This window comes from Chenopodium album, chromosome 7 (assembly GCF_948465745.1).
Source record: "Chenopodium album chromosome 7, dcCheAlbu1.1, whole genome shotgun sequence".
Lineage (NCBI taxonomy): Eukaryota > Viridiplantae > Streptophyta > Magnoliopsida > Caryophyllales > Amaranthaceae > Chenopodium > Chenopodium album.
The window spans coordinates 66,755,497-66,780,063 of record NC_137840.1 but is presented as its reverse complement, the minus strand read 5'-3'; the positions used below and the strand labels follow the sequence as shown (position 1 = coordinate 66,780,063).

The following is a 24,567-nucleotide window of genomic DNA, read 5'->3' as shown; positions in this document are numbered from 1 at the left end:
TAAACTTAACTAAGAAGTCATTTTGATGGGTAAACCGTCTGTTTTTTACTAAAAAATTAATATGTCCACATTATTTGTACTTCTAAAATAGAGATGATTCCTGTGATATTACCATTAATGTCAAATTTGTCCTCAAGTATTTATCTCGTTTTCTACTGCCTATAAAATCATCACCCTGCATTTTGTTATAATCACAACACTTTCACTAAGATAAACTCAATTCACAAGAAGTTTACTTCTTTCAACTAGTCCTATTTTTTCTTCCTAAGTAATGGTATTAATGAAATCCTACTACATAGCAACGTTGTTCTTAATTTTAAACTTAGTTGTAACAAATTCTACTAAGTTACCTTCACAAGTAGATGTAGGTGCATCTCCTGTTTCAGCCATCTTTGCATTCGGAGATTCGATAGTTGATTCAGGAAACACCAACTATCTTGCCTCCATTGTAAAATCAAATTACTGGCCTTATGGTTGTGACTTTCGCCAAGGTCCATCTGGAAGGTTTTGTAATGGCAGAACCGTGATTGACATACTCGGTAAGCTATGTGCATAATCTACCGTATGATAAATTATTGCTCACATTTTTTCGGTCACTTAATTTAATTTGTTTAACAGGAGAAAGGCTAGCCATACCTTATCTTCCAGCGTTTGCAGACCCCACTGCCATCGGCTTAAGAATTATTAGGGGTGTCAACTATGCTTCAGCAGGTGCTGGTATCCTTGATGTTACTAGTCGACATTGGGTAATTTCTACTTCCTCCGTTTTTCTAAGATATACTCAATTTTTCATTACCATATCTATATTTTCACGGACAGTTTCTTATGTTAGCTGACCTCAAATCATTTTGGGACTAAGGTTTTGTCATTGTTATGCAGGGTAATCGTTTTAGCTTAAGCCAACAAGTATTAAACTTCGAGAGGTCTTTGGATCAATTGAGGAACATGATGACAGGAAGGAATATGACTCAATATCTGGAAAAATCTGTAGCATTTTTAGCATTTGGAACCAACGATTACATCAATAATTATCTCATGTCTTCGTATGATTCTAGCTACAACTACAGACCTCCTGAGTTTGCCAATCTTCTCCTCAACAGTTATGCTCGTCAGATTTTGGTATACATCCTTAATACACTCGTCCTGATTTAATAGTCACATAAAAAACCGTTAAAAAATGTCAAATTTCCTAAAATAATACAAGTAGGTGTAACAATTTCATATATCCTCAAATATCAAGGTTGAACAATTTCACAATTTTTCTGGACACCAGATTAGGAATATAATGTTTATTTTCTTGGACTTCTTAATGTTACAAATTAAATCTAATGACGTATACACCTTTGGCAAGGCGTTGTACAATGTTGGATTGCGAAAATTTTTCATAGTAGGATTAGCGCCTATTGGTTGCACACCAAATCAGAAGGCAGCAAGACAAGCACCTGAAGGGAGATGTGCGGACGATGTCAATCAGATTATAGGTACTTTTAATGAAGGCCTTCGATCACTTGTGACTCAGCTTAACACTAATCATCCAGCTGCAATCTTTGTTTATTTCAATGCATATGGTGCTATGGGGGATGTGCTTAACAATCCTGCTGCCTATGGTAAGATTTATTAATTCATCTAGTTGTAAAAATATTGATCATAATTTATAAATGCACCAATTAGTCTAATACATAAATTTCGATTTGTAAATGCAGGATTGTCGGTAGTTGATAGGGCATGTTGTGGATTAGGACAGATTACATGCTTGCCAAACGCAATTCCTTGTCCAAACAGGAACCAGTATCTGTTCTGGGATGCTTATCACACCACAGAAGCTGCAAATGCTATACTTGCTCAACGTGCTTTCACCGGACCTCCTTCTGATTGCTATCCTATCAATTTCCAGCAGTTGGCTCTTATATAATCTTAATCAACAATTTCAAACATATGCTTTGTTTACTTTAGTTTCAGTACCTGGCTTATGATATAAAATACTTTTGTACCAAGTAGTTTTGAGAAAACTTTGAGACGAGAAATAAAAAACAAAACAAGCTTACCATTAATCCAAACATAACATTGTTTCGCCCATAAAACTACATAGTTCATTCAATATTCGTAGTCAATTCTAACATGATCACAAAAAAAACTCTTAGCCAATTTTTCTAACAAGCTTACCATTAATCCAAACATAACATTGTTTCGCCCATAAAACTACATAGTTCAATCAATATTCATAGTCAATTCTACCATGATCACAAAAATACTCTTAGCTAATTTTTCTATCACACAGATTGCAAACCTTAAGATGAACTTGACCTTAATCTTCTTCTAAGTAAGCAAATGCTCATTGAGAGCAACATTCCGTTTTGTTGTCAAGTTCTCTGCTGATTGTGGATCACATAACTCCGCATACATCTTAGCAACAAGGAATGCCTCAATGCAACCATAGGTAATCAAATCATCAGAATATTCACCATAACGAACACCATTATTCCATAGAATGTGTCCAGGCTTCACCACCTCCCTTTCTGGTCCAAGTAGTGTCTTAGACAGCTTCCCCAAGTCAAGCTTCGCAAACTCACCACTGTATTTAGGAACACCAAATTTTTCTTGCATAAAATCTCTGATCTCAACTTGCTTAGAAATCAACAGATCAGTGTGGCTTTGGAGCTTCTTCACAAAAGTGTCTATCCCTAACCCCACGACAATGGTTCGATCACTGCTTAGGAGGTCTTTAAGAAATTTGGGTAGTTCGCAGGGTTTAAAACCTTCTTTAAGATTACATCTATCTTTCGGTTGGATCTCAATTTCCCAGAGAAGACATTGCTCACCCACACATAATATGATTAAATCATATGGAGCAATTTGTTTGTACCCTGAAATTGTGAATTCAGATCGAATCACAATAGTTTGTTAATTAATTTAAGCTACATTGACGATACTACAATCATACAAAGAAATCACATACAACTAATTTCACATATCAATCAAGTTTATCTCATAGAAACCAGCACTAAGTCTCAATATAAATAATCAATCATGGGTTCATATGAAGATATCAAATTCTGTTTTTTAAGGACTTTTGATAACTATCCACTCAGAGTAGTATTTAATAAACTAATTCTCTTCTCTTTCTAGACTCCAAATATCATCATAACATGTACAAGAAACCATTATATTAAAAGAAAATGAGCAAATAAATCAATCCCAATATTAGTCTGAAAAGATCTCATATACTCGTACATATAATTACACATCATACACTTATAAATTACCCTAAGAATTTAATCAACCTCGTGGACATCCACATTATTCACATATTTTTTCTACACAAAAGACCTATTATGGTGCTCTTATCATATATTAAGAATATGTTACATTTAATTAAGGTATAATTCTTATTATATGGTAAAAACTTTAAACAACAGATCAGATAGTATAAATTCAACATAAAACATAGAATTGAAGGATAAGGGCAGGATTTGCATACATTTAACCTGCTTAGGCTTAAGGAATATCTGTGCTTCACCATCAGAATGGTCGACTTTCCGAATTGCGCAGAGGCTAACCACAAGGGGTTGCTTCTTGTTCCTGTTTCGATGAATCTTTTGAACACGACTGACCCACTCCTTCGCCTCCAACTGCGACTGCTCCACCCATGGAAAGAGTCTCCTGGGACATGTAGCAGTGATTTTGTCTTTCCCCATGGTGATCAAATATGTGCTGCCTTTGCGTTCGATGTCAATGTTCATGGCCATCTTTGCTGTTAGATTAATTTCCTGCTACATTTTTGACAAAGAAAGAGCATAGCATTTGCAATTTAGCATCATACTATAATCGAATAAGAACATATAAATTAATGCAGCAAATTTCTGAATAGAAATCCTGCTCAAACAGTGGGGACAATGTCAATCAGAACAAGTTCGTCTATGAATTTCTAATCAAAATCACTTTCTAAACAAACAATCGAGTAAAACCATAATTAATTAATTCTAGGCGATTTTCCCAAAATGAATCTCATTGTTTGTAAGTTGCAACAAAGAATGATCAAGAACCCTAAAGATTACAGTTGAACTGAAAACAAAACCAAGCATCGTGAACATTGCTGATGAAACTTGAAAAACTAGGGTTTTACAACGATATAGTTGATGAAACAATCGGGCGTAAATTCAACATTATTGATGCAATTAAACGTAAATTGAACAGTATATCATCAGTAATTTCTGATAAAAGTATAATCAAAACCCAAGAAATTATAAAGAGAGATTTACCTGAAAATTGATGAGCGAACAGAGAAGAAGCTCGTTGAAGCTTGTCAAATCTTTTTTATGGGTGTCAATTTTTGTGTTTCAGAGGCTAAAATTCTGTACGGAGTATCTGAAGTAAAATTCTGGAAAGCGCCTTTATTTAACGCTTTTACTTCCACCTGTAGACTCTACTGGAAGTCTGAAAAATGCTACGAGCGTTGATTATTTTAGGGCCTCTAAACGCAACATTTAGGGGGAGGGCCTATTAGACGTGTGGAATTATTTTTACGAGACTATACCCGTGTAAAATACACGGAATATATATTTTATATAATGATATTAAACATAAAATAAGAAATCTAATAGTAAAATTTATATTTTAAATATGAGAAGTTGATTTTGAAATGGTAACTAACGCTATGGCTCGTGACATCGTCTGGCTAGTTATTATCGGAGTTACTTTATTAGGTTTATAGGGGTTATTAATTCAGTGTTATAGAGGTAACCCCATTAGTGTTGTAAGGGGTATCTTTGTTGTGTTATAGACTTATAGGAGTTAGTTTGTCCTTTTGAGAGTAGCCACACCAGCAAATAACATTTTTTTTTTTTTTTAATGATTATTGAATTAATAATAAGGAATTACTGATTAATGTTTTGAAATATCAGTCAATTTAATAAAGGTTACTTTGTTTTTCAGCAAGTATTCACACAGTATGGCTAGTTGTATGGAATACATAATATATACATTTTTTATTTCACAAAGTTTCATATGTTGGTGGCCACACCATGTGACCGAGCTATTAATTTAGGGGCGTTACTCGGTCAGTCAAGGGTTACCCGATCAATTAATGGTTACTTGGTCGATTTGAGGTTACTCGATTAAGGGCTACTTGTTAGTCATGGGTTAATTAGTTAGGGGATAGGTCGATCAAAGGTTACTCGGTCAGTCATGAGTTACTCAGTCAAGGGTTACTCAATCGAGCAGGGGTTACTCGGTCGGAGGTTACTCCGACAGGGGTTACCTAGTTAGTGTTTGTGTGTGACAGTCGGCTACACAGTGTGGCGAACCAAACAGAAAACGTTCCATATTTGTTTTTTTGTTTTTTTAGAAAAGTTGTGCCATATTTGTTTTGGTAATTAATTATTGATTTTTTTGGGTGTTTAGATAGCCATAAGGGCGAGAGTGAGAATCAATTCCAAAATCTCCTGAAACCCGGAGGGAATCTCTGACCACTTGATTGTTTTTAAAAATATAAAAGAAAAACAATTGTGATATTTTTAACGGAAAATAGTGGAGCTTATATGGTGGTAATTTTTTATTGTAAAAAAAAATGAAGTATATATAATTTAAAGTTTGATTTTCAAGTTTTGTGCGGAAATGTTATAAGAAAAAATGTGCAATAATAATAATACTTGTAATTTTGGGGTTTCTAATCTAATATATATAAATAAAGTAGGCATTTTTGGAGAGCATTGAGAGCGCCACATAAGAAAAGGTATATTTTCGACCAATTAAAAATTAGATTTCTATTTTATTTTAGAATTAAAAAAATCACTCGCCACCTAAACAAAAGTAACGAATGAAATTTTAAATTTTTGCCACGTAGGTAAACGACGAATAGAAATTTATAAGGATTTTAATTATTTAAGAACACTAAATTTTATCATTTTTATTTGTTACAAAACTAAAAATTATCTTTAGATATTAGGATTTATATTATTTGTAAAACTAAAAATTATAAGAAAAAGTATATTTTCGACCAATTAAAAATTAGATTTCTATTTTATTTTAGAATTAAAAAAGTCACTCGCCACCTAAACAAAATTGACGAATGAAATTTAAAATTTTTGCCACGTAGGTAAAAACGATGAATAGTAATTTATTAGGATTTTAATTATTTAACAACACCAAATTTTATCATTTTTATTTGTTACAAAACTAAAAATTATCTTTAAATATTAGGATTTATATTATTTATAAAACTAAAAATTATATTTTGATGTTTAAAAAATATAAATTATCATTTGATGTTAATGGTTTTATGTAAATATGTGATATGATACTTTCATACAAAATTTTAAAACTTATAATGCAAGAAAAAAATTAATAGATCACCAAAAAAAATATTTATATACAAAATGTATATAAAAATTCGAGCACCGCATGCCACATAAGCAAAAGTTATATTTCGACCAATGAAAAATTAGATTTATATATTAATTTAGAATTTTAATTTTCAGTCGTCATTTAAGAAAAAATTAACAAATGAAATTTGATCGAGAATTAAAAACAAAAAATAGTAATTTCAGATTTAAATTATAAAAAAAAATAAAAATTATCTTTTATATTATCTTTTACATTAGGATTTATATTATTTTAACAAATAATTAGAAATTAAATGATATATTTTGATTTAAAACTATCCGATGAATGAGATAATATTTATTTCAATTTATAAATTCAAGTTCTATGTACGTAAAATTTGAATAAGAATAATTTAAAACTTAAAAAAATATTTTACCTTAAATTAATGTTAAAATAATAGAATAGAAAATAAAAACAAAAAAATATTAAGAAATTACAAAAAAAATATACAAAATGAAATATTTAAAAGCCGTGCGATTTACATCTAGTGATATAATAAAATAGGCATTTTTTTTTTTGTGTTTTTTTTGGTAATATTAAGGAAAATGGATAGTATGTGTGTTACTAGAAAAAATATTAAAAATAAAAGTGGAAGTAATTTGGAGATTTTTTTTTTAAAAAAAAAAAAAAGAAAAAAAAAGAGTGAATTAGAATTGAGGATTGAGAACCTCATTCAATGACTCTGCAATTATATTATAGATATGTGACCGGACTAGAATCTATAAAGTCGGGTCTATTTTAGAACTTGAGTCATACTCCTCCGTTTATAAATATTTGTTTCATTTCTCCATGTGTGAAGTTTTAGGAGAAAAATTGAAGAAAGTATATTAGAGTATGAGGGTAGCGGAATAGATACTTGAACAAAAAATTGTAAAAAGCAAAAGTAGTAGAGAAAATTGGAGAAGAGAGTATATAAAATTAATAAAAATATGATTTATGTTTGGTCCACTAGGTCATAGAATTGAATTAAATATTATAAAAGCTTCCCAAATAAAGAAATGAAACAATCTTCCCGTAAAAAAAAAAAAAGAAATAAAACAAGTATTTAAAAATAATTGAAAATAAAAAGTGAAATAAGTTTTTAAAAATGATCTTGCTAACAAGCGCCCCGGGGCGTTAGATAAGGAATAATTATATTGGTTGAAATGGTATTAAGTTAGGAATGCATGACAAAATCACGCGTCATTCGGTGTAATTAATGTTAATTTTACTCTAATATTCCCACTTTTAATTCTCTTATCTAACGCCCCGGGGGCGCTCATTAACTTTTGCCTTTTAAAAAACAGTAGAAGTAATAAATTATTGTGTCCACACGATTAAAATTAAAAAAAAATAAAATAAAATAAAATAAAAAAAAATCAGGTTGATTTTGAATCGATTGGGTCAGATGTGGTTTTAATTTCAATACCTGGCTTATGAATGTTATTATATAAAAAAATGTTTTTGTACTCTGAAAAGTAGCTTCGAGTTTGATTTACATATTATGTTAAAACTTTGAGATGAGAAATAAAAAACAAAACAAGCTTACCAGGCCATTAATCCAAACATTGCATTGTTTTGCACATAAAACTACATAGTTCATTCAATATTCGTAGTCAATTCTAACATAATCACAAAAATCTCTTAGCCAATTTTTCCAACACACAAATTGCAAACTTTAAGATGAACTTGACCTTAATCTTCTTCTAAGTCACCAAACGCTCGTTGAGGGCAACATTCCATTTTGTTTTCAAGTTCTCTGCTGACTGTGGATCACATAACTCAGAATACATCTTAGCAACAAGGAATGCCTCAATACTACCATAGGTAATCAAATCATCAGAAAATTCACCATAACCAACACCATTATTCCATAGAATGTGTCTAGGCTTCACCACCTCCCTTTCTGGCCCAAATAGTGTCTTAGACAGCTTCCCCAAGTCAAGCTTCGAAAACTCACCACTGTATTTAGATTCACCAAATTTTTCTTGCATAAAATCTCTGATCTCAACTTGCTTAGAAATCAACAGATCAGTATCGCTTTGGAGCTTCTTCAAAACAGTGTCTATCCCTAACCCCACAACAATGGTTCGATCACTGCTTAGGAAGTCTTTAAGAAATTTGGGTAGTTCGTAGGGTTTAAAACCTTCTTTAAGACGAAAGCTATCCTTCGGTTGCATCTCAATTTCCCAGAGAAGACATTGCTCACCCACACATAATATGATTAAATTATATGGAGCATTTTGTTTGAACCCTGAAATTGTGAAATCAGATCGAATAAAAAAGTTTGTTAATTAAGTTAAGCTACATTGACACTACGATCATACAAAGAAATCACAAACAATTAAATACACACAACAAGTTTTTCTCATAGAAACCAACACTAAGTCTCAATATTAATAATCAGTCATGGTTTCATATGATATCATATTCTGTTTTTCAAGGACTTTTTATAACTATCCATTCATATTCTATTTTCAAGGAAATGAGCAAATAAATGAAGAAAGTGAAGAACCATTATATTACAAGGAAATGAGCAAATAAATCAATACCACTATTAGTCAGAAAAGATCTCATATACTCGTATAGTCCGTATACTTTCACATCATATACTCGTATAGTCCGTATACTTTCACATCATATACTCATAAGTCATAAATTACCCTAAGAATTTAATCAATCTCGTTGACATCCACATTATTGACATATTTCTCTATACAAAATACCTATTATGGTGCTCTTATCATATACTTCACTACTAAGAATATGCTACATTTAGTAAAGGTAATAATTCTTATTATATGGTAAAAAACTTTAAACAACAGATAGTACAAATTCATGATAAAACATAGAATTGAAGGATAAGGGCAGGATTTACGTACATTTAACCTGCTTAGGCTTAAGGAACATCTGTGCTTCACCATCAGAATGGTCGACTTTCCGAATTGCACAGAGGCCAACAACAAGGGGTTGCTTCTTGTTCCTGTTTCTATGAATCTTTTGAACATGACTGACCCACTCCTTCGCCTCCGACTGCGACTGCTCCGCCCATGGAAAGAATCTCGTTGGACATGTAGCCGTGATTTTGTCTTTCCCCATGGTGATCAAATATGTGTTGCCTTCGCGTTCGATGTCAATGTTCATGGCCATCTTTGCTGTTTGATTAATCTCCTGCTACATTTTTTACAAAGAAAGAGCAAAGCATTAACATCATACTGTAATCAAATCGAATAAGAACATTGAAAAATACTGCAGCAATTTTCAGACTAGAAATCCAGCTCAAACAGTGGGAACAATGTCAATCAGAACAAGTTCGTCTATGATTTTCTAATCAAATCACTTTTTAAACAAACAATCGAGTAAAACCCTAATTGATTAATTCTAGGAAATTTCCCCAAAAATGAATCTCATTGTTCGTACGAGTTGCAACAAAGAATGATCAAAAACCCTAAAGATTACATACAGTTGAACTGAAAACAAAAACAAGCATCGTGAAAATTTCCGATGAAACTTGAAAAACTAGGGTTTTACAACGACAGTGATGATGAAATAATTGGGCATAAACTCAACAATGTTGATGCAATTGAACGTAAATTGAACAGTATAACAGCAATTTATGATTAAAGTATAATCAAAAACCCTAGAAATTATAAAGAGAAATGTACCTGAAAACTGATGAGAGAACAGAGAAGATGCTTCGGTGAAACTTGTCAATGGGTGTCAATTTTTGGGTTTCAGAAGAGTGAAATTCTGTATCTGAAATGAAATTCTGGAAGACGCTTTTATTTAACGCTTTTACTTCTACCTATAGAATCTACTGGAAGTCTGGAGAACCCGTTACGAGCGTTGATTATTTTAGGGCCTCTACGAGCCAACATCAAGGGAGGGCCCATTAGAGGTGATAGAATTAGAGGTGTCAATTAATATGGGTGTTTGGATCGGATTCAGTAGGTAGGGTCTATTTTAAAACAGGAGTCATACTAAAATATTGTGTTCGCGTGAATCATAATCTGAATCGGATATTTTTTAAGTCGGTTTCGGATCAAGTCGATAACATGTTGAATAACCAATTCAAGAAAAAATAAAATTGATAATATGTGACACGACACGACAACACGATGAAACTAATGTGAGTATATGAAGAGAGAAAACACAAAATTGACACGGGGTAAAGCAATCAAAAACACGACTCATTTTGATGAATTAGTCAAATTAAGTATCTTACCTTTACATAAACGTTGACAGATTTTGTGAAAAAAAAAAATGATTAGATGTCGAGGAATGCGTGTTCTTTTTTTTCGGAGCAATGTCAAATAATGGCATCCTTAAACTATTATAATATGTCATTTACTCATCTATTGCCTCACTTTTAAGATCCAAATAAATTTCTATACTTTTGATCTTTCTTATCTTTAATTTTAAATTCTCATTTTTACATTTCCTTGTTTTTGCTATTACAAATGGATTATTAAGCTTAAAATATGTTGACTTAAATAATTGGTAAAAGTTAACAAGCACCCTTAAAGCGTTAAATAAGAAAACATATGTTGAATAATTTTGAGAATTGGAGACAAATTTCAAGTAAATAATTAAATTACTTAGGTTATGGTGTTGTAATTTAATTAGAAAAGATTATTAAAGCATTGTATACTTTGAACAATCAAGAACTCACGAAAAAGAAAAAGTAAAGTTGCTGCCTCAATGTTCGCCCGGTCAGCCGCCCGATCGTGGTGGTGCTCGCCCGATCGGGCGCGAGGGTGATCTGGAAAAACGTCTTCTTCGCCGCCCTATCGGGCGCGAGAAGGCAACAGAACTGACGTGGGGCAGCCGCCCGATCGGGCCACCACCGCCCGATCGGGCGCAAGAAGACTTCTTGAATAGACGATGTTTCCGCCCGACCAAGCGGCAACGGCCCGATCGGGCGCGTGTTCAGAGAGGAGTTGAGATTGACGGTTTTCGTCAGTTACTTCGTGACTATTGGCTGAGATTTATGCTTTAGTATATATATGTTATCAAAACATATGTTGAAGGGTGGAGAAAAATAATCAGAAATATTTTTCTTGAAAACCTTTTGCAATTTTCAATTATCATCATCATAAATCCAAAAGCTTTATACATTGAATTGTAATCATCCTACTTGTGATTGCAATTGTTTCTTCGTTGTATCTCCTAAGTAAATTTCCGTGAAAACCCGGTTGTAGTTTAGGGTCGGAATTATACTTTTGGAAAAGTGATTCCGTTCACGCCTCGAAGTTTTCCGGTTTAATTGTTTGCTATTTTTGTGACCCTTGTTCATACACAAATTCCCCAACAATCCAAAAGTGTAATTGACAAAGATGGCAAATGTTAAGGAATTGATGGCCAACATTCAAACGTTGGACAAATTCGAAGGTGTTGATTTCCGAAGGTGGCAGAGGAAGATGCATTTCTTCTTGACTACAGTTGGGGTGGCTTATGTTCTTGCTACTCCCAAACCCGAGGAAAAGGAGGAGGAAACAATTGATGAAGCAAGGAAACGCAGCAAGTGGGAGAATGACAATTATATTTGTTGTGGTCATATTATCAACGGTATGTCTGATGAACTCTTTGATATCTATCAGTTTAATGATTCTGCTAAGTCTCTATGGGATGAATTAGAGGCTAAATATATGGCTGAAGATGCTTCTAGCAAGAAGTTTCTTTTTAGTAAATTTAATAATTATAAAATTATTGATAGTAGGCCTATTATGGAGCAATTTCATGAGATACAAAGAATTTTAGGAAGTCTTAGACAGCATAACATAGTTTTTGATGAGACCTTTGTAGTGTCATCTATAATAGACAAGTTACCTTTTTCTTGGAAAGACTTTAAAAGTGGTTTAAAGCATAGGAAGGATGATGTTAACCTTGAGAGTTTGGCTTCTCACATCCGGATTGAGGAAGAAATCCGGTTGCAAGAGGAAAATAAGGATGGAAATCCTAGTTCTACTATGGTAAATGTAGTGGAGGATGCCAAACAAAATGTGAGAAAAAAGGGTAATGACTCAAACAAAAATAAAGGCAAGAAGCTTAAGTTAAGCGGTGATGGTTCAAAGTCACGTGCTTGTTGGGTTTGTGGAAAACCCGGTCACTTCAAGAAAGATTGCACAATCTGGAAGAAAAGGATGAGCAAAAAGAAGGCTCAAGATGGGAATGGCAATGCTAGCCAATCCTAAGACAAACAAGGTAAATCTTGTGCACAAATTTCATCTAATTCATTTATGAATTATATGTGTATGATTTCTGAAATCAATTGTGTACAGGCTGATTGTTCGTGGTATATCGATTCGGGAGCATCGAGGCACGTGTGCAAGGATAGATCATTGTTCAAGACCTTCTTGGAGGTTGATGATGGAGAAATTCTCTATATGGGCAATGACTCTACAGCTAAGGTGCTTGGCAAAGAACAAGTGGAGCTAGTCTTTAGTTCGGGAAAATCTCTTATTTTAAGAGATGTATTGTATTCTCCCGAACTTAGGAGGAATCTTGTATCCGGTGCGATCTTGAATCGATTAGGTTTTAAGATGGTGTTTGAGTCAGATAAATTTATTTTGTCTAAAGGAGGTCAATTTGTAGGACTTGGTTATTTGTGTAATGGTATGTTTAAATTAAGTATTTCAAATACTTTGAATGATGTAGTGTATGTTGTTAATGATAACTCTTCTCTATGGCATTTGCGACTTGGTCATGTTAATTATAAAAAGTTATATTTTATGTCAAAGCATGATATGATACCTGTATTTGATCCAAGAATAGAGAAGTGTAGAACATGCATGTTAACCAAAATCACAAGGAAACCATTTCCTCAAGTTGTTGAGAAAAATAATTCATTGCATGATTTAGTGCATAGTGATTTGTGTGATTTTCATAACACACCTTCTTTAGGGAATAAGAAATATTTAGTAACTTTTATTGATGATTATTCAAGGTTTTGTTACATTTATTTGTTATTCTCTAAAGATGAAGCCCTTGATAAATTTAAAATCTACAAAAGTGAAGTAGAGTTGCAAACAAATAAAAATATTAAAAAGCTAAGATTTGATAAAGGAGGTGAATATTATGATCCAAGTTATTTCCAATCTTTAGGTTTAGTACATGAAACTACCGCAGCATATACACCACAACAAAATGGTGTAGCGGAAAGGAAGAATAGGACACTAGAAGAAATGGTAAATTCTATGTTGTCATATTCAGGTTTAAGTGATGGTTTTTGGGGTGAAGCCGTTTTAACGGCTTGTTACGTGTTAAATCGTGTTCCCATGAAAGGTAGGGGTGGCAATTTGGGTCAGTGGGTCAGGTTCGGGTCAGATTTCGGGTCGATTTCGGGTTATACTTAAAAACAATAAAAAATAGTGTAAAACTAAACATTATTACGAAATATGAAATTTTGGCCAAATCGGGTCGAATCGGGTTATTCGAGTTTGGGTCGGGTCGGGTTCGAGTTTCTCTCAGTAACTTCAGGTCGGGTTCGTTCGGGTTATCGGGTCGGGTCAGGGATTTCCAGCCCTAATGAAAGGGAAAGATGTAACCCCATATGAGCTATGGTATAAAAGGAAACCAAACTTGAGTCATCTCAAAGTTTGGGGTTGTAGGGCAATTGTAAAAGTGCCGGAACCTAAACGTAAAAAGTTAGGTGAAAGAGGAGTTGAATGCATTTTTATAGGATATGCGGATCATAGCAAATCATATAGGTTCTATGTAATAGAACAAAATGACTTTTGGTCGGTTCACACCACCATTGAGTCAAGGGATGCATTGTTTGATGAAAATCGATTTTCTTCAATTCCTAGACCAAAGGACATAACTCCAAATGCCAATGCTCAAAGTCTTGATCAAATTGTCATTGATCAAGAGGTGGATGATCAAACTCATTTAGAGGAAGCATCTACATCATCATCATCACAACCTAGGAGAAGTAAGAGGGCAAGGAAAGAAAAATCTTTTGGCCCGGACTTTCATGTGTACTTAGTTTAAGGATCAAGGGAATCTGTTTCAACACAATTTCCATACATATTTAATGTATAAGATGATCCTTTGACCTATGATGAGGCTATGAGGTCTCGTGATGCTCCATTTTGGAAGGAAGCTATTAATGATGAGATGGAATCCATCATGGGAAACAATACTTGGGTTTTAGCTACTTTACCACCAAAATGTAAACCAATTGGGTGCAAATGGATCTTCAAAAGGAAATTGAGGATTGATGGAACAGTTGAAAAGTTCAAAGCCCGATTAGTGGCACAAGGTTTTACACAAAAACCTGGTATCGATTATTTCGATACATATGCACCTGTTGCTAGAATCTCAACTATAAGATTGTTGATAGCACTTGCGGCTATCCACAATCTTGTGATCCATCAAATGGATGTCAAGACAGCTTTCTTGAATGGAGATCTAGAGGAAGAAGTTTACATGCGACAACCGGAAGGGTTTGTTGTAGAAGGTCAGGAAGAAAAGGTTTGTAAGTTGATTAAATCTTTGTATGGGCTAAAGCAAGCACCTAAGCAATGGCATCAAAAATTTGATGAGGTTGTGTTGTCTAATGGTTTTAAGTTGAACAATTCAGACAAGTGTATTTATAGCAAATTTGATGACAATGGTCAAGGTGTCATAATTTGTCTATATGTAGATGACATGTTGATATTTGGAACTGATTTGTCACAAGTTGAAAAGACAAAGTCATTCCTTAATTCAAATTTTTCCATGAAATACATGGGGGAAGCGGATGTCATCTTGGGCATAAGGATAAAGAGGGAAAAAGAAAAGTTGATTTTGTCACAATCTCATTACATTGAGAAAGTGCTCAAGAAATTCAATGTGAGTGAAGACTCTACTTCTCTTTATTCAACACCTATGGATCCTAGCATAAAGTTGATACCTAATGAAGGTTATGCGGTTTCACAACTTGAATATGCTAAAGTAATAGGTTGTTTGATGTATGCCATGACAAGTACTAGACCTGATATTGCTTATGCAGTTGGTCAACTAAGCAGGTACACTAGCAAGCCTAGTATGCAACATTGGCAAGCGGTTCGACGCTTGTTGAAGTACTTGAAGAAAACCAAGGAATTTGGTTTGTCTTTCAGTGGATATCCTTCGGTTGTAGAAGGGTATTCGGATGCAAGTTGGATCTCTAACAAAGATCATTCCTCCACAAGTGGATGGGTTTTTCGGTATGGGGGAGGTGCCATTTCATGGGCTTCAAAGAAACAAACTTGCATTGCGGACTCCCCAATGACATCGGAGTTCATTGCTTTGCATTCGGCTGGTAAAGAAGCCGAATGGTTGAAGGATCTCATGTTTGAGATTCCTTTGTTGCCAAAACCGATATCACCAATAGTGATACATTGTGATAACAATGCTACCTTGGCAAGGGCTTATATCCAAGTTTATAATGGTAAGTCAAGGCACATTGGAGTACGGCACAGTTACATCCAAGGACTTATCAAGGATAGTGTGACCACTATTGATTATGTTCGAACGGATTTAAATCTCGCCGATTGTTTTACAAAGGCATTGGTTAGAGATGTTAACAATAGGATGACAATCGGTTTAGGATTGGAACCCTAAATAATCACAATTAGGAGAATCTCAACATAACGCCCAATAAGACGTTGGGTCTTAAGTTCAATGAGATTAATTCTCGTAATTGTTGATTGGGAACTTGTTTATTCATCCAAGGTAAAGTTCCGGTTTTTCTGTGATGAAAGGAGGTTTTAAACTTAATAGAATTCCTGATAAAAGTGCTTTGTCACAGGAGCATGTTGGAACTCTACCTATATAAGTACGAGGTTTAGCCGCTTCAAGAAGCTATTAGGGGTGTAGCTTTGATGTACTTATGAATAGATATGGACACATGGCTTATAGTGTCAAGCTAATATGTATTTAAGTAATTAATCTTGTGTGTGTAATATCTTCGAGTTTCCAAATGTGTTGCTTTTGGTTCAAACGTTTTACGATACCAAATCGATACGGATTCTTGAATTGTATATTTCACTAAGTGGGAGTTCAAGTCTATGTACACTTTCATTTATGCATAAGATTGTTTTGTGATGATGATGTTTTGCAATGTGTCTAGTTTAATTCTTAAAATGGGGGAGGATTGTTGAATAATTTTGAGAATTGGAGACAAATTTCAAGTAAATAATTAAATTACTTAGGTCATGGTATTGTAATTTAATTAGAAAAGATTATTAAAGCATTGTATACTTTGAACAATCAAGAACTCACGAAAAAGAAAAAGTAAAGTTGCTGCCTCAATGTTCGCCCGGTCAGCCGCCCGATTGTGGTGGTGCTCGCCCGATCGGGCGCGAGGGTGATCTGGAAAAACGTCTTCTTCGCCGCCCGATAGGGCAGCCGCCGCCCTATCGGGCGCGAGAAGGGAACAGAACTGACGTGGGGCAGGCGCCCGATCGGGCCACCACTGCCCGATCGGGCGCGAGAAGACTTCTTGAATAGACGATGTTTCAGCCCGACCAGGCGGCAACGGCCCGATCGGGCGCGTGTTCAGAGAGGAGTTGAGATTGACGGTTTTCGTCAGTTACTTCGCGACTATTGGCTGAGATTTATGCTTTAGTATATATATGTTATCAAAACATATGTTGAAGGGTGGAGAAAAATAATCAGAAATATTTTTCTTGAAAACCTTTTGCAATTTTCAATTTTCATCATCATAAATCCAAAAGCTTTATACATTGAATTGTAATCATTCTACTTGTGATTGCAATTGTTTCTTCGTTGTATCTCCTAAGTAAATTTCCGTGAAAACCCGGTTGTAGTTTAGGGTCGGAATTATACTTTTGGGAAAGTGATTTCGTTCACGCCTCGAAGTTTTCCGGTTTAATTGTTTGCTATTTTTGTGACCCTTGTTCATACACAAATTCCCCGACAACATAAACATGCTTTATTCAAAAAAAAAAAAAAAAAAAAAAAAAAAAAAGAAAACATAAACATGCTAATGAACATTATAATAAACATAAGGATTAATAATCCCTTGCATTAATTATAATATCCTAAATTCTAAGCTAAAATTATTGAAAAGTAGAAATATGAAAGGAAGTATTAATGAAGTTTTGTTATGTAAATGCATAACAAATATAAAAATATTTAAAAGTACATGGAAAAGAAAGAAATGAGGAGAGAGATAGGTAAGTGGGACCACTTTTAAACGTGTCTCTAAAAATTTATATAATACCATTGTCTATTTAGTGATACTATTTATACACTTATTTAGTACCACTAAATAGTACCACTACATGCATACATTGTACCATGTTCAATGATACTTTTTAATCATCCAATAGTAGTAAACCACCCAATAATACTATTCTAAATTCATAATATGCATTTTCGTGTAATTACACTCTTACATTAAAACGAAACTCCATTAGGACAAACTCGAAATATGAAAACAAAGAAGTACATAAGCATAGCAATTGGCTAACACTGATGACAAAACGACGATAATGAGCTAGCACGCAAGATATGGGTGTGGCAAATTCGAAGATTGGACATTGCTAGCGAATGTTGCGGGTGTAGCTTGTACTAGGGTCACACCGTCACAGGAATGTTGAAGCGCATATAGATTTGTGACATATTGTTTGAAAGCTTTTCAAGTCAAGTTTTCCAACCCAACTTGAATCACTTAATTGAATTTGTAGATCAAATTGAAGTTATGATCAAAAACTAAATAGAGGTATCAATTTAGTGATTCACGTGTTTGTTCTCATGAAACAATTTGGTACGAAAATAATAATACGAAGTATTAGGAGACAATTGGCTTAAAATCATATATGTTCTGATTTGGTTTTGATAAAATCGATCGGATTAGGTTTTGGCACAAACTCATGAATTCTTAATTCAATTTGTTTTAATGTTTATTTTTTTGAAAAAATAAAAATAAAAATTCTCCCATTTAATTTTTCCCATTTCAATATTCCAATTATATTTGAAGAAATAAAAAAACAAGTTGAAAAAATTTAATTTTGTAAAACTCAAATTCTACCCATTATGCAAAACTCAAATGGATTATTCCAATTATTTTGTTCTAGATGTACACATTACGCTTAATAGGGTACATTTTAATCAAATTCTAAAGGGCTAATGTTATGCGAAGTTCATATTAATAATTGATTTTATCATAATCATTTAATTGATTAACTTTGATTTAGAAATTGAACACATAATTTCCACTTTCTGCCTTTAGGCTTTATCCCCTACCAATACGAAATCCTTTCCAATGACATCTATAATAGATTGAATTTGTCCAAACTATAATTGATGGTCTAAATTCGTCATCGAAGCAGGATTAAACATGAAGTTTATGATCTACAGAGTTTCTTCATAGCAGGTTGTTCCGGCCGCGGCGGAGTCAATTGCAGAGAAGCTGCGATTGCTTATTTCAAATTCTAAATTTAACATTTCGAGTTCTATACAACACAAAATACCGGAGTACCTAAAATTGAATATTGGAATTTCAGCTTAATTAAGATAGATTAAAAATTTTCCAGATTAAAAAAAAAAAAAAAAAAAAAAAAAAGACAGTTTATTTTTTTTTTAAAAAATAATTTAAATTAGCCAAAAATAGTAAACAAGAAAAAAAAGGAGAGAGCAAGTAGAAAAAATTGTTTTTTTTTTTTTAATTAAAAAAATAATTTAAATTAGCCAAAAATAGTAAACTAAGGAAAAAAAAAAGAAGAGAGAAAGCAAAAAAAAAAAAATAATAATTTCCACGATAGATTCATGAACCCAATATACAAAATCGTAATTACTCGAAATTAAATTTTAATAATTTGACGGAAAAGTATAATTGTAAAATATGAAGTAATAGAATTGACGTATTAAAAATAAAAAAACCGTCGAACTTCCCCGTTAAAAAAAGGCAAAAAAACTAACGGAAAACTCCAACGCTGTTAGTTTCTCCAGCAACAAAAAAATCCCCAAAAAAAAACCCTAATTCAATTCAATCGTATCAATTCCTTCCCCAAAAAAACCCTAACTCAATTCAATCTTATCAAAACTTCACCAAAGTTTCCGCGACCGTAACCATGGTAAAATCAAACCCTGATCACCCCTCAAAATCCTATAAATACCACCTCAAATTCATTCTTCTTCATTCACAAATCCCCCAATCCTTCAATTCTCTCTCATTCAACACCCCAAATTCTCTCTCTAAAGAACAATGCCTCGACGAAGCGGCGGAGGAAGAAGACGGAGGAGATCGGAGAGAGAAGACGACGAAGAAGAGGATGAGATGCCGGAGAAACGAAGGGCGAGTGTGTATTTTGATGACATAGCTGATGAAAGTGATGGAAATTATGAGGATGAAGACGGTTATGAAGAAGAAGATGATGGTTTGTATTGATTTTCTCTCTCCTCTGTTTTTTTTGTAGTTGTGGTTTCTAATTTTTAGGGTTTGTTGAATTCTTCTTTCTAAAAATACCGTGATTTGCGGGGATTTGGGAGATTATGGATGGACGGCTCAGATTTAATCTTATTTTATTCGAAGTTAGCATATTAAAAAACATTTGGGCTTTTTTTAAAAGGCTTGGGCCGTTGTTATATGTAGGATATCTCATTCTAAAGTCCAATTAGCATATTAAAAAAAATTTGGGCTTTTTTAAAAAGGCTTGGGCCGTTGTTATATGTAGGATATCTCATTCTAAAGTCCAATTAGTTGAAGCCATTTAAAACTTCCTTTTTTTTTTTTTTTTTTTTTTTTTTTTTTTTTTTTTTTTCTGACTGTATAATTCATGTTGGTGTGTTCTTTCTATCCCAAATTGTTCCTTGTATTACATTAAAAAATATATATGTATATAAGTCAAAATTTTAAGGATCGACTTAAAACGAAAAATGGGAAATATTGCACTTTCATTATGGAGCATTCAGCATTGTATTTATGAGTGATTGAGTGTATTCTTTCTGACTATCTGATCATATGCACCCAAGTTTTATTTAAACGGGCTTATCTATACTTAGTATTTAAAAACTCTAACCGGAAAATACACATGTGTCCATTCTATTACACTTTTTAAGCTTCTTTTACACCAAATGTGCCACATGTTTTCTTATATATATATTTTTTAATTTTTTATTACACTATCTTAATTATTTCATTAAACTTATATTTTCATCTCTCTTATACACCCTTCATATTCATCTCCCCTATTCAATTTAACCTTTTCCTTTTCTCTCTTTAATTTTAATCCCTTCACCTTCTTTTTTTAAAGCCTCATTTTGAATTAGAGCCCTAAGAATCTAATTTCTTTAATTATATTTTAGATCACACATTACACCCCATAATGATTTATTGGTATTTCCTCTATCACTATCTCTAAATACAACTTTCTATAAACAACCCGTGCATTGCACGGGCTAGAAGACTAGTTAATTCTAATTTGAAACCATTTTACCTAATTATAATTGTTAACCACTTATCCCAACTTTGTTAGCAATAATTGTTATTGAGTAGGCCTTATACAGTTATACACAATATTACTATTTATTTGTACTTGATTATTTTATAACTCGTAAGCTATCAATCAAAGCGTTAATCTTATAAGTGGAGTTGACTACATGAACCAAATGTGATTATTCGATACATCATCCACTAATATCTTTCTCCGCTACTGTCACAAAAAAATAAAAAAAAATTCTTTCTCCTCTGTCCCTTATGCTAAAAGAATAATAACTTAAAGACTAAGGAAATACAAGCCAAACCTTCAGGACATGGTGTTCTAAGTTTGAAACATTTAAAAAAGCCTTACCTCTTTAGCCCTTTAAATTTTAATATTTCAATTTCATTCTATTATTAGTGAGTGTTTGCTTATGTTATAGATTTAGTGTTAATGAAATTGATAGAGTATATAAACATTAATTTAAGTTTTTGGTTGAGTAAATTCTCTAACATAGATGATTATACTTGCTTTCAAGAAAATCAATAAAATTCTCTAACAAATTAGCTATGTATTGACATGATAAGTAACTGCTCAAGTAATCAAGCAATGTACTATGAGAAGTAAACTGTTGTTTACAGAGTCCAAGCATTACAATGTTTCTATGATAGTTATTCCATACTTTTGATAAGCAACAACTATTTTGTCTATTTAATTTCTAGTTTGTTGATCAAATGATATAAAGTGCAAATGCATATGTGCAGTGACTGAATGATTTGAATTTTTAAAAAAAAAAACAAATTATATCAGAAGATCACTTGCATTACAGTTAAGTGGCTTAGTAATTAAACTAATAAATTGGATGTATATATGTAGGCTTTTTGGTTGATTCAGAGGATGATAACCCAGATGAATATGAATTCGTTGAGAGAGTGCCTAAACCATCATTGGTTAATAGGAGAGACGAGGAAGAAATGGATGTCGCCGCTATGGAGAAGATGATCAATGAAAGGTATAGTTCTAGAAGTTCAATGAGCTATGATGAAGACTTTGAAGAAGAAATCATAGAGTTGGAGCAGCAGACTTTGTTGCCATCTGTTAGGGACCCGAAACTATGGTTGATTAAATGTTTGGTAAGGAAGGATACAAATGATGAGTATTTACTCATTTATAATGCTTAATCTTTGTTTACACTAACATATGAAAGATTATTGTATGTGATGTGTGTTCAAATGTGTGTGTAGCCTGGTCGCGAGAGGGAAGTTGCTGCCTTTCTTATGCAGAAATCATTGGAGAAAGATTTCAAATCTAAGATTTTATCAGCTGTTTCCCTCGATCATCTGAAGAGTTATATCTATGTTGAATCATACTGTGAGACTCATGTTAAGCAGGTTTGTCATTCTGTTTTCACCAAGTAAATGACCATGTACTGATGTACATAATGATGCTGTTGAAAATCTAATTAGTGAATGTATATCTTTTGTCATAATTAGGCATGTAAGGGAATGCGTAATGTCTTTGCTAGGAGTGTAACAATGGTACCTCTGAAAGAAATGAGGAATGTCCTCTCAGTTGAGCCACATGATCGTACAGATGTTCATGTTTCGAGAGGGGATTGGGTTAGACTGAAACGATCAAGTTACAAAGGCGACCTTGCTAAGGTTTGAATTTGATGTCCTTTCTATCTCATTGGGTCAACCAACGTTTTATCACTTAGCTTGTCTCATTTTCACTATTGAAATATATGGTTATATTGTCTTAGGTTGTAGATGTTGATACTGTGAAGCACAAAGTTACTGTGAAAGTTACTCCTAAGTTGGACGCCTTAACTTTGTCAGATAAACTAGTATGTACTTAATTATCTTTTCAAGAAGTACTTCAAACATAGGGATACTCTAAAGTTTGAGATTTATTAACATCAATTTTGGCTGCTATATGCTTTTCTCAGGAAGGTGTAGATTACTTGTGTAAGACAGTTGCTCTGAGTTCAGTTATCACAGGAGATATACATCCAAGTATACAAGAAGTTGAAAACTTTCGAGAAATTGGAGAAGCTGATGCAGATATGGCGACTTTATTTAAAGGAAAAGAAAAGGGATGTTGGATGAGGGGTGATGCAGTTGTGGTGGTGAAGGGTGATCTAAAGAATCTGAAGGGTTTTGTTGAGTGTGTGGAGGGAGATATCGTACATGTTAGACCTACTGAGAAGATACCTTTGGTAAAAGTCCATTCGATGTATCATTGTATCAATCAGTAAGAAAAATGATGAATACATTCCTGTTTTGATGGCTCATGTTATTCTTCTTTGTGGCAGAAAACGGTTGCTGTGCAAGGAAAGGAACTCGCCAAGTATTTTGAACCGGGGTGTCAAGTGAAGGTTATAAGTGGTCAGCTGGAAGGTGCAACCGGTATGGTTGTAAAGGTTGATCAAAATAAGCTTGTTATTCTATCTGATGCATCAAAAGACCTTGTAAGTTCAAATTGCAACATTTCTAATTATTCTGACTTACTTGGCTTGAAGCAGCATTCACATAGAATATGTATTTTCCCCTTTGCAGATTACCGTGTTTTCTGCACAAGTCGTTGAATCGAATGAGAAATTAGAAAGCATAACTAAATTTGGGATTGGTGGTTGTAGTATTCAGGAGAGACCTGTAAGTTCATTTGGCTTTGCACTTACTGAATCTCTTCCCCTGTCTTTTCTCCGCAATCCTCAGGCTCTGATGTGTAACTGTCATCTCCATTTTTTGCAGCATAATTCATCAGCCTCGAAACCTTTACCACAGCCTGTCTTTTCATCCTACAAATCGCTGCTTGGAAGTCGTTCTTCATCTACATGTATGTTAATTTTCTGGTCTAAAGATAATTATTAGATTTCAAATGCAAGATTTTTATTTCTTAAGTCATTCATTTAAACCTCATGTACTGATAATTGATGTTGTGCACTGCACAGTGGGACGAGTGACTGGGAACACTTCCAAAAGACATGATTCATTCATTGGCAGTAAAGTGAAAATACTCCATGGTCCTTACAAAGGATATCGCGGTTGTGTTAAGGGTGTCAATGGACAGAATGTGAGGGTTGAGTTAGAGGCTCAGATGAAAGTGATTACAGGCAAGTGTGCAAATAATGTACTAGTAAACTTCTCATATACTTTCTGCTTCATAATTTGCCTAATTTTGTACTCTTGAGTGCAGTTGAACGAATCCATATATCTGACAAAGTGCCTGTTTCAAACACTAGCTAGTAAGTTCCATTCTAATGTTACTACTCTATCTCCTTAATCTTCGTTTTATTAGACTGTCGGTTTTTAGCTATTGATGTTTGTGTAATATTTCATCCTTGCAGCAATATGCCGCAACAGCGGACAGGAGGAGAAACACCTTTGCATCCTCGTACACCTTTGCATTCTATGGGAGGAGAGACACCATGGAGAACTCCTTTCCGAAGCCCACACCCATGTATGAATTTAGATGAATTACTTGTAGTATTTTGAACACTGAATTCTTGTACCATTAATCTAATATCATTTCCTTTTGTTTTCTTTTCAGCTACACCTATTCACCATGGCTCAATAGAATCTACTCACAAACAGTGGAATTCTTTTGCATTGACAAGCCCTTCTAGACTCGTCTCTACACCTTAAGATTAGCTTGTCTTCGCGGTGTAGCAACCATATATATATATATATATATATATATATATATATATGAGCCATGTAAGTACTAAGTAATATTGTTATTACGACGAGATTGAGCGTAGTTGAATACTACGAGTAATTATTAATTAATAAAG

At 33.5% G+C, this 24,567-nt stretch overlaps 4 protein-coding genes and 1 long non-coding RNA gene across 6 annotated transcripts; 3 read left to right on the top strand and 2 right to left on the bottom strand.

Annotated features, from left to right (window-relative positions):
* The first annotated feature begins 271 nt into the window (after positions 1-271).
* Positions 272-1,912, top strand: LOC145640547 (GDSL esterase/lipase At1g71250-like). Its single transcript, XM_081691801.1, has 5 exons — positions 272-539; positions 619-746; positions 880-1,119; positions 1,352-1,607; positions 1,704-1,912. The coding sequence occupies exons 1-5, from the start codon at positions 272-274 to the stop codon at positions 1,910-1,912; spliced, it is 1,101 nt and encodes a 366-aa protein (XP_081547927.1).
* Positions 1,913-2,316: 404 nt separating this feature from the next.
* Positions 2,317-4,438, bottom strand: LOC145640546 (uncharacterized). The gene is made up of 3 exons (XM_081691800.1): positions 4,260-4,438; positions 3,479-3,770; positions 2,317-2,864 (listed from the first exon to the last, which is right to left on the bottom strand). Exons 2-3 carry the CDS (start codon positions 3,744-3,746, stop codon positions 2,317-2,319), a joined length of 816 nt encoding a protein of 271 aa, XP_081547926.1. The 5' UTR covers positions 3,747-3,770; positions 4,260-4,438.
* A 2,000-nt stretch (positions 4,439-6,438) lies between these two features.
* LOC145638126 (uncharacterized) lies at positions 6,439-10,167 on the bottom strand. 2 transcript variants are annotated; one of them, XM_081689084.1, is made up of 3 exons: positions 10,026-10,167; positions 9,243-9,534; positions 6,439-8,614 (listed from the first exon to the last, which is right to left on the bottom strand). In XM_081689084.1, the coding sequence occupies exons 2-3, from the start codon at positions 9,508-9,510 to the stop codon at positions 8,067-8,069; spliced, it is 816 nt and encodes a 271-aa protein (XP_081545210.1). In that variant the 5' UTR covers positions 9,511-9,534; positions 10,026-10,167; the 3' UTR covers positions 6,439-8,066. The 2 variants fall into 2 exon arrangements, with proteins under 2 accessions (XP_081545210.1, XP_081545209.1); XM_081689083.1 differs by having other exon boundaries at positions 9,243-9,531.
* Positions 10,168-19,256: 9,089 nt separating this feature from the next.
* Positions 19,257-23,963, top strand: LOC145640545 (putative transcription elongation factor SPT5 homolog 1). Its single transcript, XM_081691799.1, has 10 exons — positions 19,257-19,730; positions 21,648-21,904; positions 22,016-22,162; positions 22,265-22,432; positions 22,534-22,617; positions 22,720-22,989; positions 23,086-23,241; positions 23,330-23,425; positions 23,525-23,609; positions 23,725-23,963. Exons 1-10 carry the CDS (start codon positions 19,559-19,561, stop codon positions 23,961-23,963), a joined length of 1,674 nt encoding a protein of 557 aa, XP_081547925.1. The 5' UTR covers positions 19,257-19,558.
* On the top strand, positions 23,961-24,461 carry LOC145638125 (uncharacterized). Its single transcript, XR_014114622.1, has 3 exons — positions 23,961-24,018; positions 24,121-24,233; positions 24,324-24,461. It is a non-coding gene; the product is annotated as an uncharacterized LOC145638125 (long non-coding RNA).
* The last annotated feature ends 106 nt before the right edge of the window (positions 24,462-24,567 follow it).

What these genes read in the sequence shown, in the direction of transcription:
- LOC145640547 (XM_081691801.1), top strand. Translation starts at nt 272, where the DNA reads ATGGTATTAATGAAATCCTACTACATAGCAACGTTGTTCTTAATTTTA. An exon ending in ATGTTACTAGTCGACATTGG is followed by an intron (nt 747 to 879) that starts GTAATTTCTACT and finishes ATTGTTATGCAG; the next exon opens with GGTAATCGTTTTAGCTTAAG. An exon ending in TAACAATCCTGCTGCCTATG is followed by an intron (nt 1,608 to 1,703) that starts GTAAGATTTATT and finishes TTGTAAATGCAG; the next exon opens with GATTGTCGGTAGTTGATAGG.
- LOC145640546 (XM_081691800.1), bottom strand. Translation starts at nt 3,746, where the DNA reads ATGGCCATGAACATTGACATCGAACGCAAAGGCAGCACATATTTGATC. An exon ending in TAAGCCTAAGCAGGTTAAAT is followed by an intron (nt 2,865 to 3,478) that starts GTATGCAAATCC and finishes TCACAATTTCAG; the next exon opens with GGTACAAACAAATTGCTCCA.
- LOC145638126 (XM_081689084.1), bottom strand. Translation starts at nt 9,510, where the DNA reads ATGGCCATGAACATTGACATCGAACGCGAAGGCAACACATATTTGATC. An exon ending in TAAGCCTAAGCAGGTTAAAT is followed by an intron (nt 8,615 to 9,242) that starts GTACGTAAATCC and finishes TCACAATTTCAG; the next exon opens with GGTTCAAACAAAATGCTCCA.
- LOC145640545 (XM_081691799.1), top strand. Translation starts at nt 19,559, where the DNA reads ATGCCTCGACGAAGCGGCGGAGGAAGAAGACGGAGGAGATCGGAGAGA. An exon ending in TATGGTTGATTAAATGTTTG is followed by an intron (nt 21,905 to 22,015) that starts GTAAGGAAGGAT and finishes ATGTGTGTGTAG; the next exon opens with CCTGGTCGCGAGAGGGAAGT. An exon ending in GTGAGACTCATGTTAAGCAG is followed by an intron (nt 22,163 to 22,264) that starts GTTTGTCATTCT and finishes TGTCATAATTAG; the next exon opens with GCATGTAAGGGAATGCGTAA.